The 16,214-nt window shown below is 48.9% G+C and overlaps 2 protein-coding genes and 1 long non-coding RNA gene across 4 annotated transcripts; 2 read left to right on the top strand and 1 right to left on the bottom strand.

Moving 5' to 3' along the window:
- The first annotated feature begins 2,796 nt into the window (after positions 1 to 2,796).
- GPD1 (glycerol-3-phosphate dehydrogenase 1) lies at positions 2,797 to 10,374 on the top strand. The gene is made up of 8 exons (XM_079139813.1): positions 2,797 to 2,952; positions 3,463 to 3,640; positions 4,456 to 4,596; positions 5,204 to 5,342; positions 5,722 to 5,834; positions 6,829 to 7,062; positions 7,286 to 7,392; positions 8,541 to 10,374. Exons 1-8 carry the CDS (start codon positions 2,912 to 2,914, stop codon positions 8,635 to 8,637), a joined length of 1,050 nt encoding a protein of 349 aa, XP_078995939.1. The 5' UTR covers positions 2,797 to 2,911; the 3' UTR covers positions 8,638 to 10,374.
- On the bottom strand, positions 3,647 to 11,136 carry LOC306661016. Its single transcript, XR_013763818.1, has 3 exons — positions 10,725 to 11,136; positions 7,705 to 7,853; positions 3,647 to 4,222 (listed from the first exon to the last, which is right to left on the bottom strand). It is a non-coding gene; the product is annotated as an uncharacterized lncRNA (long non-coding RNA).
- A 41-nt stretch (positions 11,137 to 11,177) lies between these two features.
- Positions 11,178 to 16,074, top strand: COX14 (cytochrome c oxidase assembly factor COX14). Of its 2 annotated transcripts, none has more exons than XM_079139847.1 (2): positions 11,178 to 11,333; positions 15,662 to 16,074. In XM_079139847.1, exon 2 carries the CDS (start codon positions 15,670 to 15,672, stop codon positions 15,841 to 15,843), a length of 174 nt encoding a protein of 57 aa, XP_078995973.1. In that variant the 5' UTR covers positions 11,178 to 11,333; positions 15,662 to 15,669; the 3' UTR covers positions 15,844 to 16,074. The 2 variants fall into 2 exon arrangements, with proteins under 2 accessions (XP_078995973.1, XP_078995974.1); XM_079139848.1 differs by having other exon boundaries at positions 11,198 to 11,333; positions 15,649 to 16,074.
- The last annotated feature ends 140 nt before the right edge of the window (positions 16,075 to 16,214 follow it).

A 16,214-nucleotide genomic window follows, 5' to 3' on the forward strand; every position in this document is an offset into this window, starting at 1 on the left:
GGGTGAGTCCCCTGCCTTCTGAGGGAGAGCTCCTCCTGAGCTCTTTGATCTTCAGTACTACCACCAGCCCTGCTCACAGTGTCATTCTATTTGACGGATATTTATTGGTCACCAGCTATGGTGCCAGGAACTGGGAACCTAAGGAAAATGAGGTTTCTCCCCAGTGGGCTTGGTCTCTCCTGAGAGGTTGGTAACCCAGGGGCGAAACAGGCTAGTTGCTGTTTCAGGTTGTTGGGCTTTACCACTGGATCTTTATAGAGTCCTGCTCCAACTTCCCTGTTTATTAGATACTGATAGGTTAGTGGCACTGCCATCTTCTCTTGTTCCTCTGAGCTCCTCAGGCCATTTTCTGGTTGGAGTCTTTAGGTGCCTGTAGTCTGTTAGGCTTGATAAACCTGAACCTCCTTTAGAGGTTCCATTTCTTCCTGCAACAACCAAGGCCTGGGTAGCAGCAGACATTTATATTCCCTGAGCTGCTCTCATTTCCACTGGAATCCCAGAGTGAGATGTCAGTTCTTAAGATTGGCATGGAAGTGCTTGCTGTGTTTACCACAAACAAGTGTATGGAGCCAGGGTACACCTATAATCCCAGCTACTCTGGCTGCTGAGGCAGGGGATTGCAAGTTCAAGGCTAGCCTGGGCAATTTAGTGATACACTTCCTCAAAAAGTGTGTAACTCAGCAATAAAGCGCCCCACTGGGTCCAATCCCCAGTAACACGTGCGCGCACACACGGTATGGACAGCCAACCTCTGGCTGGCAGCTTGCAAAGTTGAGTCCTCATTAGCAAAAGATGAAGTTCTGCAGTTCTTCCTGCTCCCCACTTGGTGGCTCACTGCTTTCCTCTGCTACTGTTCAAGAAGAGGGAGTAGAACATTGGATAAGTGTAGCTGCATTGCTTCCATGGATGGGAATACTCCAGTATTGCTTGTGTGCAGTGAGACCCACCAAAGATAACCATTGTTCCTAATCTGGAACTTAGGGTTTCTCAGACTTGATAGGGAAGCAGAGGAGTTATGGGGGTGATTACAGAGTGGAGAAAATTGATGTCAAGGACATTGAAATGACATCTGTTTTTACCCAGGCTAATTACATGTTTAATGAATGGCTAATGAATTGTTAATTTCAAGCAAATATTCCACAGTTTGCACTCAGGAAAAGAGCTCTAGTGATACAGATAACTTCCTGTGACAAGCCATTTCTGAATCTTGGCACCCTCTTTATTCCTATGTAAATGAACAAATTCTTTGTCTCTACTGTATGACAATAGGGGCAAAATGAGACATGAAGAAGCATTTAGGCAAAAACAAGGGAATTATTTTTGTGCATAACTGTCCATTCTTTGGTGTTCCTAATGTGTGCCAGGGACAAAAACATCTTTCCCATCCCCCATAATCAGTGCTCCCAGCTGGCAGCCTGGCACTGGTGTCTTCATCTCGGTGCCAATGCAATGAAGGAGTGGTCTGTGGGAGGCTAGCCCTATATCAGACCTAACTTTGTTCTAAGGAAGACAACCCCTACTGATTTCTTGTATGTTTCCCTCATAGGGACTCCCTGTTCATAAGTGAATATGGCAGGCTCTTACTGGGCTATCATTGGAACGCCACAGTCTGACCTCCTACCTGATTACCCTTACCCACTGGTTTTACCCAGACTTCCCTGTAGCCCACAACTTATTGCTGTCACTGACCAGTGGCAGCCTGGAGGGTTGGTAACGCCTACTGAGCATTCTGCCAATCCAGGAGGTCAGCACATGAGCACAGTATTGTCTGCCCTCTAGGCCAAGGTGCAGAGATTGGAGGGTTAGGAGCCTCTTGCTCCACTCTCTAGATGAGCCTGGAAACTGGCGCTCCTCCTCCTCTTAGTCAAACAGATGGCTATGGGCAATGTAGAATCCGAACTGCTGAACATATTCCTGCCATTCTCTCTACCCCAGTGATACCTGCTTACTCTCATGGCATATGAAACCACAAAACTCCACCTATCCCTGAATTTGGAAACTACTGCTCCAGGTCCTGCCTCTCTCTCCGTTTCTGGTCTCTGCAAACTAGCTGTTGACCTGTAGAAGCCGCCTGGTGTACAAGAGAAAGAATCTTGAGCAATCTCAAAGCCTCTCAAGGACAGTGTACACTTTAGCTGCCTTATCTCTCCATAAGCACAGAAGAATTGTGGGCCACATGGCATCAGAACCCTCTGACTTTTGACCTTTCCCACTTTACCTTCCTAGAAGATATGCAGGTGGGGATTTTCTGAAAGGCCCATCAGTGAGTCCCTGATAGTACCAAGATAACTGTGCCCTTGGAGGCTCATATCACCCTTGGGCTGGGTTGCCCCCAAAGCAGGCCCTTATTTTTATGTGGTCTTAACAGTGGACCCACACTCACCACTCCCCTCATTCATATCCCTGTAATGGAGCTACTGTGGGACTGCTTGAAGACAAAACTAGAGCAGCTTTGGGAGTCCTAAGAGGGCATGTGCCAGGAGTGGGGGCCAGAGAATTCCTACCCTTTGAAAAGAAAGCATTCTTAAATCTGCTACTAGGGCTAAATACAATTTATTTCAGTGCTGGGAAAAGAAGGGAGTGAAGGGGAACAATGACTTTGTCCTTATCTGGGCTATTTCTTGGCAGACCTCAAAATGAGCCCATTGCAAAGGGGGTGGAAATGTGAGCTAGGGCCAGAGAAATTCGCCAGCAATGTCAGCTGCAAAGCCAAAAAGAAAAACCAGCCTGGCCTCTGCCCCATTCCCATTCCCCCCACCTGTCTCTACCCTTTCCCTGGTTCTGCCAGACTCTCTATCTCCCTGGGCGCCAGCTTCTCGGCCACCCCTGGAGGCGGAGCTTGGCTGCACCCACGAGTGGTGGCGGAGTTAAATGCTCTCAGCCGGCACTGCTTGGGCAGAGAAGCAGCACCATGGCTGGCAAGAAAGTCTGCATTGTAGGCTCCGGCAACTGGTAAGTGACTGTCAAGGACCATGGGTCTCCCCCCAAGTACAGAAGAGTTGAGGGAAGCCGGGTGGGCAGGAGACGGAATGGGTAGAAAATACCTCAGGTTTTTGTTCGTCCCCTGCTGTTGTCTTCAGTGCCTACAGGCACAGCACAGATGATCGACCTCCCAGGCTGTGCCTGCCTGGGCAGTTGCACCTGTTCATCAATGCAAGGTGAACAGAGTGCTCCCTTCTCTGCCTGAAAAGCTGCTTGGGTGTGGGAAGCGGGATCTGAAGGCTGCCCCTCTTCTCCAGCAGCAAAGTGTGAGGCAGACTGAGTCTCCTCTATTGCTAGGTCGCAAGAGAACCACTTGTCATAGGAATGGAGTGGGGGGTGAAAAGAGAAATGGGAAAAAAACTATCTGGAGGGCTGCTGTAAGGCCCTGTAGTGGGTGGGGTGCTGCCCCACCCCTCCCCTGCTGCTGTTCCCTCTCTCACATCCCACTCCTCACTTTCCTGTACTTTCACTCCCCCTCAGGGGCTCAGCCATTGCCAAGATTGTGGGTGCCAATGCTGCCCACCTGGCATGCTTTGACCCCCGGGTGACCATGTGGGTGTTTGAGGAAGATGTTGGGGGCAGAAAGCTGACAGAGATCATCAACACTCAGCATGAGAATGTCAAATACCTGCCAGGGCACAAGCTGCCCCCAAACGTGGTAAGCCCCAACTTCCTGCAAGGAAGGGAGGAAGCCAGAGAGTCAGTGCCCAGATCTTATCTACAGGTACCTCCTGCTGAAAGGGGCCACTTTAGGTGCAAGCTGGACTTGAGAAGCATCTCAGAAGGGCTGCTGTAGGTATAGGGCACTCCCATGTAGACCTCAAACTGCTCTCCTGGGCACTTTCTGGGATTGAGAACTTGCATAGTACCTCCCTCTTACAGGCTTCCAGGGGGAAGGGGAGGGGAAGAGGTGCTGTAAGTCAGTTTCCATGGCAACCAAAGACTGGTTCTCAGGCTCCCAGGTTTTGGGTCTGGGCAGTACCTGCCTCAGGCTCTAATCCTGTTACTCATTCACTGGGTTATTAGCAGATTTGGAAGCTGCTCCTTGGACTTTTGGTCTTTGGTCAAATTCACGTAGCTCTCCTCCCCACCTGGAAAAGGGGGAGCAAGAGAGGAAAAGGACTCTCCCTTTCCAGTTGGGGCCCCAGGGTGATGAAATCTTTCTTGGCCTCTTCCTCCTGCCAAGCCCAGGCTGTCTTTGGCCTCCCTCAAAGTCCCATAGCCAAGGGCCAAGAGAATGCTGGAGGGAGAGTTCCAGAAATCCAGGTCAGCTGGAGCAGAGGGGCAGTGATGGCTGGGGCAGGGAATAGGAGGGTCTTGATTCTCTCAAGCTCAGTTCTCCCAGATTCAGTCCCAAACTACTCTTCCTTCTCCCCTCCCCTCAGTCTCACTCTGGCTCCTAGATTGCTAAATAAAGTTCCCTAGGGGCTAGTAGTAGTCTGCCAAGCCCACAAGCACCTGGTCATCCCACAGGTGGCTGTACCAGATGTGGTCCAGGCTGCAGCAGATGCTGATATCCTCATCTTTGTGGTGCCCCATCAGTTCATCGGCAAGATCTGTGACCAGCTCAAGGGTCACCTGAAGGCCAACGCCATTGGCATATCTCTCATTAAGGTGCCAGGAACACCTTCATGTGGATGGGAGTGTGCAGCTAACTATTGCAGGGTTCAGGGTGGGTGAAGCAAGTAGGAAAGAAAATGGCAGTAGTAAGCCAAAAGTTCCCAGAGAGAAGAGAGGAGTTGGCTTTGGAGAGGATTAAGAAAGCAGTGAGAGACTGCTGAAGGGAAGCTGGGAAGTAGATAAGAGACTCATTTGGAGGCAGAAGCCTTAGGAGTGCTTAAGAGGCATAAAAAGGGATGCCTGAAGGATATGAGAGGTGGGTGGCTTGAGGAGTATGCAAGGAGAGCTGGTTTGGAGCAGTGACTGTGCTAGCAGTTGGTTTGGGACAGTCAGAAGTGGGGATATTTAGGGATTTGGAGGAGAAACACTGCCTGGAAGAGGTAGGTTATTGAAGGTGCATGGGAGGGCTTTTCTGATGAGTTTTTTTTTTTTTTACCACTGTCTATCCTCCCATTAGCAAGCTGTATTGGGATTGGAATGGGGCAGGACCACTGGGGAGGTACACCGATAAACAGTGGATTTGTAAGGGGTAGGATTTCTGAGTGGGAAGCCCTCAATTGGGCATCAAGGGCAGCTGGCCTGAGCTTCATCCTGTGCCCAGGGGGTAGACGAGGGCCCCAATGGGCTGAAGCTCATCTCTGAAGTGATTGGGGAACGCCTCGGCATCCCCATGAGCGTGCTGATGGGGGCCAACATTGCCAGCGAGGTGGCTGATGAGAAGTTCTGTGAGACCACCATTGGTGAGAGCCTCCCCCAACCCATGCACCACACAGCTCTAGTGCTTCCCCTCCCCAAATTCTCCCCTAGTCCCACTCAGCCATCTCTTTCTGCCAGGCAGGAAAAGGAAGATGCATAAGAGGTGAGGGAGGGTTGGGACACCCCCAGGGAAGGAGTTACAGATCCTGTCTTGGGCAGGTGTGGGAAGAACAGTCAAGAGTCCCTGCTCTCTGGGTGTGGTGGCACGTGCCAACAGTCCCAGCTGCTTGGGAGACTGTGGCAAGAGGATCACTTGAGCCCAAGAGTCTGAGGCCAGCCCGAGCAATATAGTGAGACCCTGTCTCAAAAAACAAAACCAAAAACAAGCCTACCACTGAAAGTCTTGCTCCCTCCCCATTTTAGGCTGCAAGGATCCAGTCCAGGGACAGCTTCTGAAAGAACTGATGCAGACACCCAATTTCCGTATCACAGTGGTGCAGGAGGTTGACACAGTAGAGATCTGTGGAGCCTTAAAGGTGAAAGGGGCACCGAAGTAGCTAATGGGATGGGGATAAGGTTCCAAAGGAGGGCCCAGCTTAGCTCTACAAGATTGCCAGTATTCAAGATCTCACTCTTAGGCAGCTGTTTCCTTTCACCACCAAATCTCATATACATGGGAAGAACTGCAGAAGCAAAGCCAGGGATACTCAGGCCAGCTAATTTTTCACCATCAGACTGTGAGCCTTCTTTCTTCCCCACTAGAGCCCCTTGTGAGATAGGCTGCAGGGGTGGTCCAAAGGGGAAGAAGAGATGGCCAAGCTAATGGGAGACAAGAGATCCTAGCTAGACAAGGTGGTGCCCACCTGTAATACCAGTGACTCAGGAGACTGAGGCAGGAGGATCACAAGTTCAAGGCCAGCCTCAGCAACTCAGTAAGACCATATCTCAAAATAAAATTAAAAATTAAAAAAGTGGTAGAGTACTTGCCTAGCATGTATAAGACCCTGGGTTCAATCCCCAGTATCAAAAAACGGGATAGCTATGGATCCTGTGCAACTATGTACCTGACTATGGACTAAAATGGTCATGGGTGGAAAGGTCCCCTGGAGAAAAAAGTGGCTCTCAGAAAATGTCCTCAGGGATGTAGCATGGGGTGGGTTTAAGAGGTACAACAAGTGGACCAGGTCAGGTGGCACATGCCTGTAATTCCAGCAACTCTGGAGGCAGAGGCAGGAGATTACAAGTTCAAGGCCAGTCTCAGCAACTTAGCAAGAACCTGTCTCAAAATAAAAAATTAAAAGGGCTGGGAATGCAGCTCAGTGGTTAAGCACCCCTGGGTTCAATCCCTGGTACTAGAGGGGAAAAACAGTGCAACAAGTAGGAAAAGCAGTTTCAGGAACCCATATGCTTCCTTCATTTACTTGGTGGGTGTGTTATAGCTAATGTGGGGAGCATAAGGCAGGTGCTAAGGGCTCCAAGTGGGGCCACTGGAAGGGGTCCTTCCTTACCCATGACTTCTACTCCCAAAAGAATATAGTGGCTGTCGGGGCTGGCTTCTGTGATGGGCTGGGCTTTGGAGACAACACCAAGGCAGCAGTGATCCGGCTGGGTCTCATGGAGATGATTGCCTTCTCCAAGCTCTTCTGCCAAGGCCCAGTGTCCTCTGCCACCTTCTTGGAGAGCTGTGGTGTTGCTGACCTCATCACTACCTGCTATGGAGGGCGGAACCGCAAGGTGGCAGAGGCCTTTGCTCGCACTGGAAAGGTGGGTCCTGGAGAACAGGGGGGAACAGAGGGTGGCCCCTGCCAGCACCAAGGTAGAAGTGCTTAGCAGGAGGCAGCTCTTGGGCACAAACATTAAAATTGTTGTAGAAATTCTTACCCCTTCTTCCCCCCAATATGACTCCACCTCCCATTTGAGCGTGATTTTCCAGCTCATATGGATAACCCTGCTCTCCACCTCCACACATGGACTGTTTTCTTCACAGTCCATTGAACAGCTTGAGAAAGAGATGCTGAATGGGCAGAAGCTGCAGGGGCCCCAGACAGCCCGGGAGCTACACAACATCCTCCAGCACAAGGGCCTGGTGGACAAGTAAGTGTGCTATATAGCTTTCCTGGGTGAGGGAGCCATAGGCCAAGAGCTATCCCTGGTCACCATATTCTTGAACTCTGCACAGCCTGGGAAGTGGGCAGAGAGGGCACTGTAATCTGTTTTGAGGTTAGAATTTGGACTGCCCACTGTCCCCAACCAGTTCATGGCCTTGCGGTTCATTCTGGTCTAGTGTTCTTTATACTGCATAACTTGAACCCCTCTGAATAGCCTCCCTTTCTGTCCTTTCTTCCTTATCCTCTGCTTTAAGGGTTGGAGCTCTGGGGTAGGAATAAGCTCATCTGACTGTCACACCTTTTTGTCCATCTCCCCAAGTCCAGCCCTCTGTCCTCTGCATCCCATCCCTGGTGTTGAGAATGGAGTCTGCTTCAAGGTGCTCCTTTTCCAGGGAGCACAGATAGTGGGCTGAGCAGAATAGAGCACAATTGGCCTGGGAAATAATCCTAGAAGAGAAGAGTATGAAATAGGATCAGAACAGTTCATGGCTTTGGGTAAAGGGAACAGCTGAGAGGGGATGGCAAGAAGGAAAATGGCATTTATTGACACCTTCACATAGTGCATAATCATGTCTTCATGTATTCAATCATATCTTTAACTATTCTGGCTGGGCACAGTGGGGCATGCCTGTAATCCCAGCAGCTAGGGAGGCTGAGGCAGGAGGATTGCAAGCTTGAGGCCAGCCTCAACAACTTAGCAAGACCCTCAGCAACTCACCAAGATCCTGTCTCAAAATAAAAAATAAAAATGGCCGGGCATGTAGTTCAGTGGTAAAGCAGCCCTGGGTTCAAGCCCCAGTGTCAAAGTGGCATGGGGGAAACCCTCATATTTTCACTACTTTGTCATATTAGCCCCGTTTTACAGTTGAGGACACTGAAGCTCAGAGAGGCAGGGGGAAAAAAAAACAAGTAGACAAGTTCAATATAAAAGAGCACAGGGCTGTTAGCAACCTAACCCTAAAACCCAGGGCTGGGGATTTCAGATACTCAGGAGATAGAAATTGACAGCTAGAGTCAGCCTGAAGTCTAAGGTGGGAGGGTAGAGAAGTGGAGGTTAGGCAATGAATGAGGAGTGAGGGATAGAGGGTGGAAAAGAGTAGGAAACTAAGCTGTGCCTTTTCTCCTCAACTCTAGGTTCCCCCTGTTCATGGCTGTATACAAGGTGTGCTATGAGGGCCAGCCAGTGGGTGAATTTATCCGCTGCCTGCAGAATCATCCAGAACACATGTGAGTGGGGAGAAGGCAGAGGACAGGCAGCTCCTTTATCCAACTGACACAAACACCTGGTCACCAGGATCTCCAGGACTCCTCACCAAGCAGTCTCCTCAGCTTTTCACTGGCGGACAAAAGGCAGTGGGCTCAGCTACACCCCTGGAAATCCTAACTGCCTGAAGCCTGGAGCATCTTGCCAGAAGTGGAGCTGCCCTGTCCTCCAGATGTGGAGCTTTCTCCCTGTCCTCTGGGAGGCACAGAATCAAGCCCCAGTGCTGCCTGATCTAGGGGTGTGTATGGGGGAGGGTGGGAGGAGAGTGCACCAGGGCAAGGGCTGCCAGTTGCTGCCTCACATAGACCAGGAGCCTGTCCCCAAGCCCAATTAAGTGACTAAAGAAGTACCTTAGCCATAGGAGAGATGAGGCAAGGGCTGCCAGGGAGGGGTCTGGGTGTTTGAGCTGATATAGGTCCCATAGATCCTTTGGCTGACCTCTGCTAGGCCCCACACAGCATCAACAGATCTCAGTGTTTGTTAACAAAATACAAAGATCTCAAACAATCCCTTTCTAGCTTCTCCTAGCAACAACTGCATCCTCAGAAACCTCTGGTCATCCTTCTTCCCCCTCCCCCAGCTGCCCTGGCACAAGAGTTGCTCCACGCTGGCATCCCTGGCCTGGGACTTGCCACTATCCCCAGGGACTTCCTGGGTCCTAGATCTTTGCCAGCTCCTCCCCACCCTGTGTGACCTTTCCAAGCCTTCCCTTACTGGCCCTAACCGCCAGAACCCTCTTATGGGAGCAGGAACTTAATCTGCTGACAGAGCTACACCTTTTCACAGCAGGCTCAGATCACTGGGCCCTGGCTCTCTGTGACCTTTGTATTTGCCCAGCCTCCCTGTCAAGAGCTCTAGCTGGGGGAGGTGTCAGCTGGGCCCCTCCTGCTGTTTATGTCTTCAGAGAACATCCCAGCCTCTACCTGATCCTCCTCCCCAATCCTGTACTTTCTCAGCTGCCCCAGAGCAGCCAGGACTGCTAACCAGCACCTGGCATCTGAGGTCTGGGGCTAGAGAGTGGCCCAAAGGCTGAACAAGTTTCCCATGCTGGTGGGCCAAAGGCTAGCTCTCCTTCCTCCAATGAAGGCCTCCTCATGAGGCACTGACCATATCAGCTCTTGAGTTAGGAAACTCAAGGAGAAAGAAGAAAATTTAAAAAACCACCCTGTCCCCTGGGGTGAGGGAAGAACAAGAGGGGGAGGGAGAGGAGTGTGCTTTGCACTGGCCTTGTTCCAGGACTGGGTGGCAGCAGGGGAATGTCACAGGTCAGCAGGTCCCCTAGCTATAAATAGTCCTTGAGGGCTGAGAGGTTCCCGTGTCCAGCAGTGGTCTCCGCTTCCTATGTGGCAGCACCTGGCACACTGTGTCTCTGGCCAGCTTCATGTTAATCTTCCCTTACTTTCCAACAAACTAGGGAGTCAGGCTCCTCTTAGCTCCTAGAATTTGAGAATTCAGTCTTACCCAACATAGGACAGAGCTGCCTGCATCAGGCCAGGAGAGTGCAGGCAGTCATCCTAGGTCTGGCTGAGCCCATGTCTGGGCACCATGTGAATCCAGAGCTGCCCTTGAGGAGGTTAAAGTGGGGCAAAGACAGCTTCCAATACCTTTGCCTACTTCTCTGTTCAGTCCATAGTCAATTGTGAATCTGAGGCCTTCTGTCAGGCCATTTGACCACCCAATAAAGCATTGTTTTTTCCAGAAAGAGTATGAGTTGGGGAAGGGGCTTCAGTGCATGTGGTAATGCGTTCCCTGTCCTGTATCACCACGTATTATGTTTTCATTTTTACCACAGGACAAATGAAAAAGGAAATCCCTCCTCCACAATCACAGCTCTTCTAAGCCCAGCAATGGTGCCTGCTCAGTCCTGTCCTCTGTCCCCCTCACTGGCAATGCCCCTTACACCATCTCCTCCTAAGCTGTCACCCAGTCTTCCTGGAGCTTCTTAAGTAGCACGCCGCCTACAAACGGGATCACGCACGGGGCAGAAACATTAGAGAGTCACCCCTCGTGCTCACTTCGTGGTCATGGCCTCGCGGCGCAGGTCAGGTCCCTACCTGAGCTCGGTCCGCAGCCCAACAGCCCAGGAGAGGGCCGCTCCAGGCTCTAGGGGGCGCGCGGCGCACCTCGGGGTTGGGGCTGGCTCTGAAAGAATCGACCTAGCTACCGGAGGCGTCAGCGCGCCAAAGGCTGGGATTGGTTGTGTCCAAGCATCCCAAATTCCGGTTCCCGAGTTTAAGCCACCAAAGACACTCTCTCAATGGAGCATTATCCACAACCCCCAGAATTCACTGGGTCTCTAAGCGAGGAAGGCTCGTCTGAGGATGCGTAGCAACGACTACTGACCCGGAAGCCGAATTTCAAAACTGGCCACTGGCGAGAAGAGTGGCATTCTCACCTCAGTGGGCGGGGTTATGCAGGTCCCGGGCACGTCCGCTCATTTGAGTCGGGAACGAACCCTAAAGGCCAAGCCGGGCGGGTGGGCGGGAAGAAGGGCCGCTTTCCTCACCAATAGCTGAGGCGTTCGAAGTCGTTCCTGGGCCGTAACCCACACACGTCTGGTTCCGGGGGTAGCTTTCGGAGTTGCCTGGGAGTTGTGCAGGCGGTGGCGGCGAGGCGCTACCTGCGGAGGTCTCGGTTGGACACCAGGGAGCTGCAGCATCCAGGTACGCAGTCGGCCGAGTTGAGCAGGAGCCGCTCACCCCGCGAAGGCGCGGCTACCCGGGCCGGCGCCTGCTAGCTGCACCCTTCCATTCGCCTTTCTGCTGACTCTGTGCCCTTGAGATCGCTCGCTTCTTGCTCAGTCCCCTTGCAGCCGTAGGTCAGCCTTGCTACATCGTAGGGCTGGCTCAGTCAAACCCCGGCTACTGCCTGGCGCCTAGGCCCTCAGGCCGCGACTACAAATGCTTCTTCCTTGTCTTATAGTCCGCTGCGACCTGAGTCCCAGTCCCTCTTCTTCGCTGGTGTAAATCTTTCTCACCTTTCTAAAAAGATAGCTCCACCTTTCCACCTTTCTGCTAATTTTTCTTGAACTGTCACCCTGTCTCAGAACACTCTCAGTGCCTCTTTGCTTCTGCTCTCCCTCCATCTTCTCCCTTGTCTGACAGAATATAGGACTCATAGCATATCTGCATAAGTTCCTTTAGACAGAAGCCATGTCAATATTCTGCGGCCTTCCATAGCATGATGTGTTCCAAGTATCTAGTAAGAGATAAATGAGTGCATTAAGTCTGAGGTGATGGAGCCATTCGAGGGAATAAGTTTTCCGGAGGAGAAATATGGGCCTTGAGATCCCCCAAGTTTAGAGGGCAGAAAGAGAAGAGCCATATAGTCTTTGCAGATTGTACCCTATGGGGTTTTCCATAATGATTCTTCCGATGGTTTTTCTTAGTTTTCTGAAATCTGCAGTCCAACCCTATCAGTTCAGAACAGACCCAGCTTTGTGATTTATTGAGAAAAGTGGATGTCCCTTACATGAGAACATTATCCTGCTGATCTCAAAAGTTTCCTTCATTTCCAAGGTTTATCCTTCTGCCTAGGCTTCTGATTTCTTTTCCTCCACCCTCCTCTCAGTCTGGTTCTGTTTCTCCCACATCGCTTCTTTTTTTTTTTTTTTTTTTTTTTAATTCTCAGTTAAGCCACCATCTTCTTCCCCTTTAAAACATTCAAATCTTATCAATAAATAAAACTAGAATTTTCTTAATCTTGTTACCTTTGTGAGTACTGCTCTGTAATTCCCATTCCCTTAAGCAGCAAACCACAGAACATCAGTTCTTTTCTTTGGGGCAAAGGAGTTATGATCCTTCTAATTATCTGTTTTTCTCTGTTCTGGAAAAATGCTAGACATATGAATCTTGAGGGGTTCATAGGCCTATAGGGGCTGTGACTGAGAATTTGTGCTCTCTACTTGATGCCTATATTGTCTGTTTCAGTTCAGTGACTAAACTGACTTCCACCATAGCCTAACCATTAACTGTTCCCAGGCAGTGGTCCCACCTGATCAGTCTTCATGATGTTTTTTTGTTTTGATTTGACTTTTGGTACTGGGGATTGAACCCAGGGGCACTTAACCACTGAGCCACATCCCCAGCCCTTTTTATTATTTTTTTATTTTGAGACACCAAGTTGCTGAGGGCCTCGCTAAATTGCTGAGGCCAGCTTTGAACTCACGATCCTCCTGCCTCAGCCTCCCCAGCCACTGGGATTAGAGGTGTGTACCACCACACCCAACTCTTCATGGTGTTTTGCAGTAGTGGTTTCCAACTCTTATTCTTGTCAAATACATTGGAAAGATGTATCACATCTCTGCCAGTGGCAGTAACTTGATATATGAGTGATTTTCAACCCTGAAGGGAGAAGTAGCTAAATGAACCCCTCCAGATATTTCTAGAATTTCCTATGTACCTTCTCTCCTTAATTGTTTCTTTCTTCAAACTTGCTTCCTTGGTCTTTCTGGTCTTATCCTCTGCTTTGGTATCACCTGTTACCTTCATCTGTATCTCAAATATAGCCTTCTGTCCCAAGATCTAGCCAGATTTTCATTTCCATTTGCCTAATACACAAAGAAAAAAGAACATGGATGTCATTTACATGGATGTTGCATTTTAATTTTATTATGTACAAACCAGCTCATGATTTATTTATTTATTTTTTGTGGTGCTGGGCATTGAATACAGGACTTTTCATATGCTAGGCAAGTACCACTAAGACACAACCCCAGCCCCTGTGATCTTGACTGACACCACCATCCCTCACTGTTAACACACAATCACACATATCCCTTTCTTCTCTTGTTCTTATTTCTGTGAACAGTATTCCAATCCAGAGTTTTTTTTTTTAACTTGGAGATATTTTCAGTTTTGCCCTATTCCTGTCAGTTTTTAAATCCTATACTTCTAAAATAGCTTTTGCATCTGTCTTCTTTTTTCTGCCCCTGCCTTGGTTCAGTGAAGAGTTTCTGCTAATTTGAAAATGGGAGCAGCTTCAGGATGGATTAGATCAGAGAATGAAGTGAGATTCTAGGTATAGGAATGTGTTTGTTAGTTGATCTTGTGTCACTATAGACAAGCCATACCATCCTATTCCTTTGTTGGCTGGTGAATGCTTCCAGCCCTTTCCCTCCAGCCCCTCAAAGAGACTGAGCTTCTGGCCAGGGTATGGGAGATAGCAGGAGAAAAAAAGACTAAGTGCACCCTGGTTCAGTGGCGTTAGCCTGTAATCCTAGCTACTTGGGAGACAGGCAGGGGAATCACAAGTTTGAGACCATTCTTAGCAACTTAGTGAGACCCTTTCTCAAAAATAAGTAAATAAATGGGAATGTGGCTTAGTGGTAAAGCTTCCCTAGTTTAAAAAGGGCTGGAGGTATAGCTCAGTGGTTAAGTGCCCTGATTCAGTCCTCAGTACTGCAATAGACAGATAGATAGATAGATAAATAATTGAAGGAGAGGTTGCGTGAAAGCCGCTGGCTGCAGTCTCTGCAAGGTCCGTTTACTACCTTAGTATCCTTTTCTGTGTGCTTATGTTTTCTTCACTGTTTCATGCACAGTTTGGGGTCATTTTGAACTTTTGTCATTTCGTTTTTTTCCATTGATTTATTTAATGTCTCTTGCCATAGTGAAATTTTAATTCAAAGAAGCTGTGCCTCAGCTCATCTTGGGATCTTTCCTCAAGATCTGCCTCAAAGACAATGTTCAGCCCTTAGGCCTCACCCTGAGAAGCACTTACTTGTGTCTGACCCCACCTTAGGCTCCCTCAACCAGCTAATTTTGAGTTTATCTTATTCCAGATTTTTGACTTTTTATTTGTTTGATATGGGGGGGGTTCTCACCGTTGTCCAGGCTGGCCCTAAATTCCTGGGCTCAAGCGATCCTCCTGCCTCAGCTTCCGGAGTAGCTAGGATTACTGGTACACTCTGCCACACCTGGCCCCAGTGTTTTGTTGAAACAGACTTGTCCTAGCCAGGCATGGTGGCACATGCCTGTAATCCCAATAACTCTGGAGGCTGATACAGGAAGATTCCAAGTTCAAGGCCAGCCCCAGCAATTTAGCAAGGCCCTATGCAACTTAGTGAGACTCTGTCTCAAAATAAAAAATAACTGAAAAAAGGAATCGGGTGGGGATTTAACTTAGCAGTAAAGTGTCCCTGGGTCCAACCCCAACCTCCTGTACCAAAAAAACAAAAACAGAAAAACCCTGCTTTAAGACTAACTTGGAAACCTGATCACTGTGTGGATAACTTTTTTTTTTTTTTTTTCCAGTAATGGAGATTGAACTCAGACCCTTTACCATGGAGCACCATTCTTAGCCCTTTCTTTATTTTCTATTTTGAGACTAAATCTTTCTAAGTTCTTGAGGTTGGCCTTGAACATGGCAGTCCTGCCTCAGTTTTCCAATTAGCTTGGATTACAGGCATGTGCCACTGTGCCCAGTCTAAGATTGTTTTTATAGGAAAAACAGTTGGGTCTTGCCTGAAAGATTCCCATTTGATCCTCCTAGGAGAATAATTTACTGCAAATGTTTAAACCCTGACTATTTCCATTTGTTCTCTATAAGCCAGAAAAAAACTGGTGCATGCTTTAAGTAATGTACCAGTTAAGAACAGTTCTGGGCGGATCAGTTACTTCTCTCTATAAAGATGGAGGATCATTAACTGTAATGACATTCATATGCCCCCAGTTCTAGCGGTGTCTGTATTTCTTGTTTTCTTTTTTTGCAGTGCTGTGGATCGAACCTATGGCATTATGAGTACTAGGCAAGCACTCTGCCACTAAGCAACATCCCTAGCCATTTCTATTTTTTATGAAAATATCTAGCCTTTTGAATCATAGACTTCCCAATGTCCAGTAACCTTATAAGACTCTGCTTACATTTGGTGGCCCTTCAGTTATACTGAAGACTAAGTAGGACGCACAAGTTATAGAATGACCCTATACAGGGAGATGGATTGGGGAGATGAGACCTTATTGTGGGGTTTAAATCCAGTTTGTCTTTGTAGGGGACAACATGCCAACTGCCAAGCAGCTAGCTGACATTGGCTACAAGACCTTTTCTACCTCCATGATGCTCCTCACTGTGTATGGGGGCTACCTCTGCAGTGTCCGAGCCTACCGCTATTTCCAGCTGCGCAACGCCCGGCGCCAGGCTGCGGAAGAACAGAAGACCTCAGGAGTCCTTTAGAGCTGGGGTGCTTTTTCTTTTGAGCACAGAGGCCTCAGGCTTGCTGTGGAAAGACCGCTCCTACAATCATTTTCAGGTTAAGAGGACTAGTGCCCTGATGTTTTTCAGTTTCTGCTGGAAGAAAGTACGGTTACTCTGGTACTGCCAGTTTGATAGTTGTGGTGGTGGCTATTGAATCATAATAGGAATGCGAGGGTGAAATATATCCACAGAATTAAATATTTTGCCATATCTGTGTCTTGGTGTTTTGTTTACCCAAATAAATGTATGAACCACAGAAGTGGAGCCTTGACTACTGTTTTCTACTCAGACTAGAGAGTTCTTGCCACCCATGTATATCGAGAGATACAGTTTTTAGCAATAGTAGCATT

Source organism: Sciurus vulgaris, assembly GCF_902686455.1.
Source record: "Sciurus vulgaris genome assembly, chromosome: 5".
NCBI lineage: Eukaryota > Metazoa > Chordata > Mammalia > Rodentia > Sciuridae > Sciurus > Sciurus vulgaris.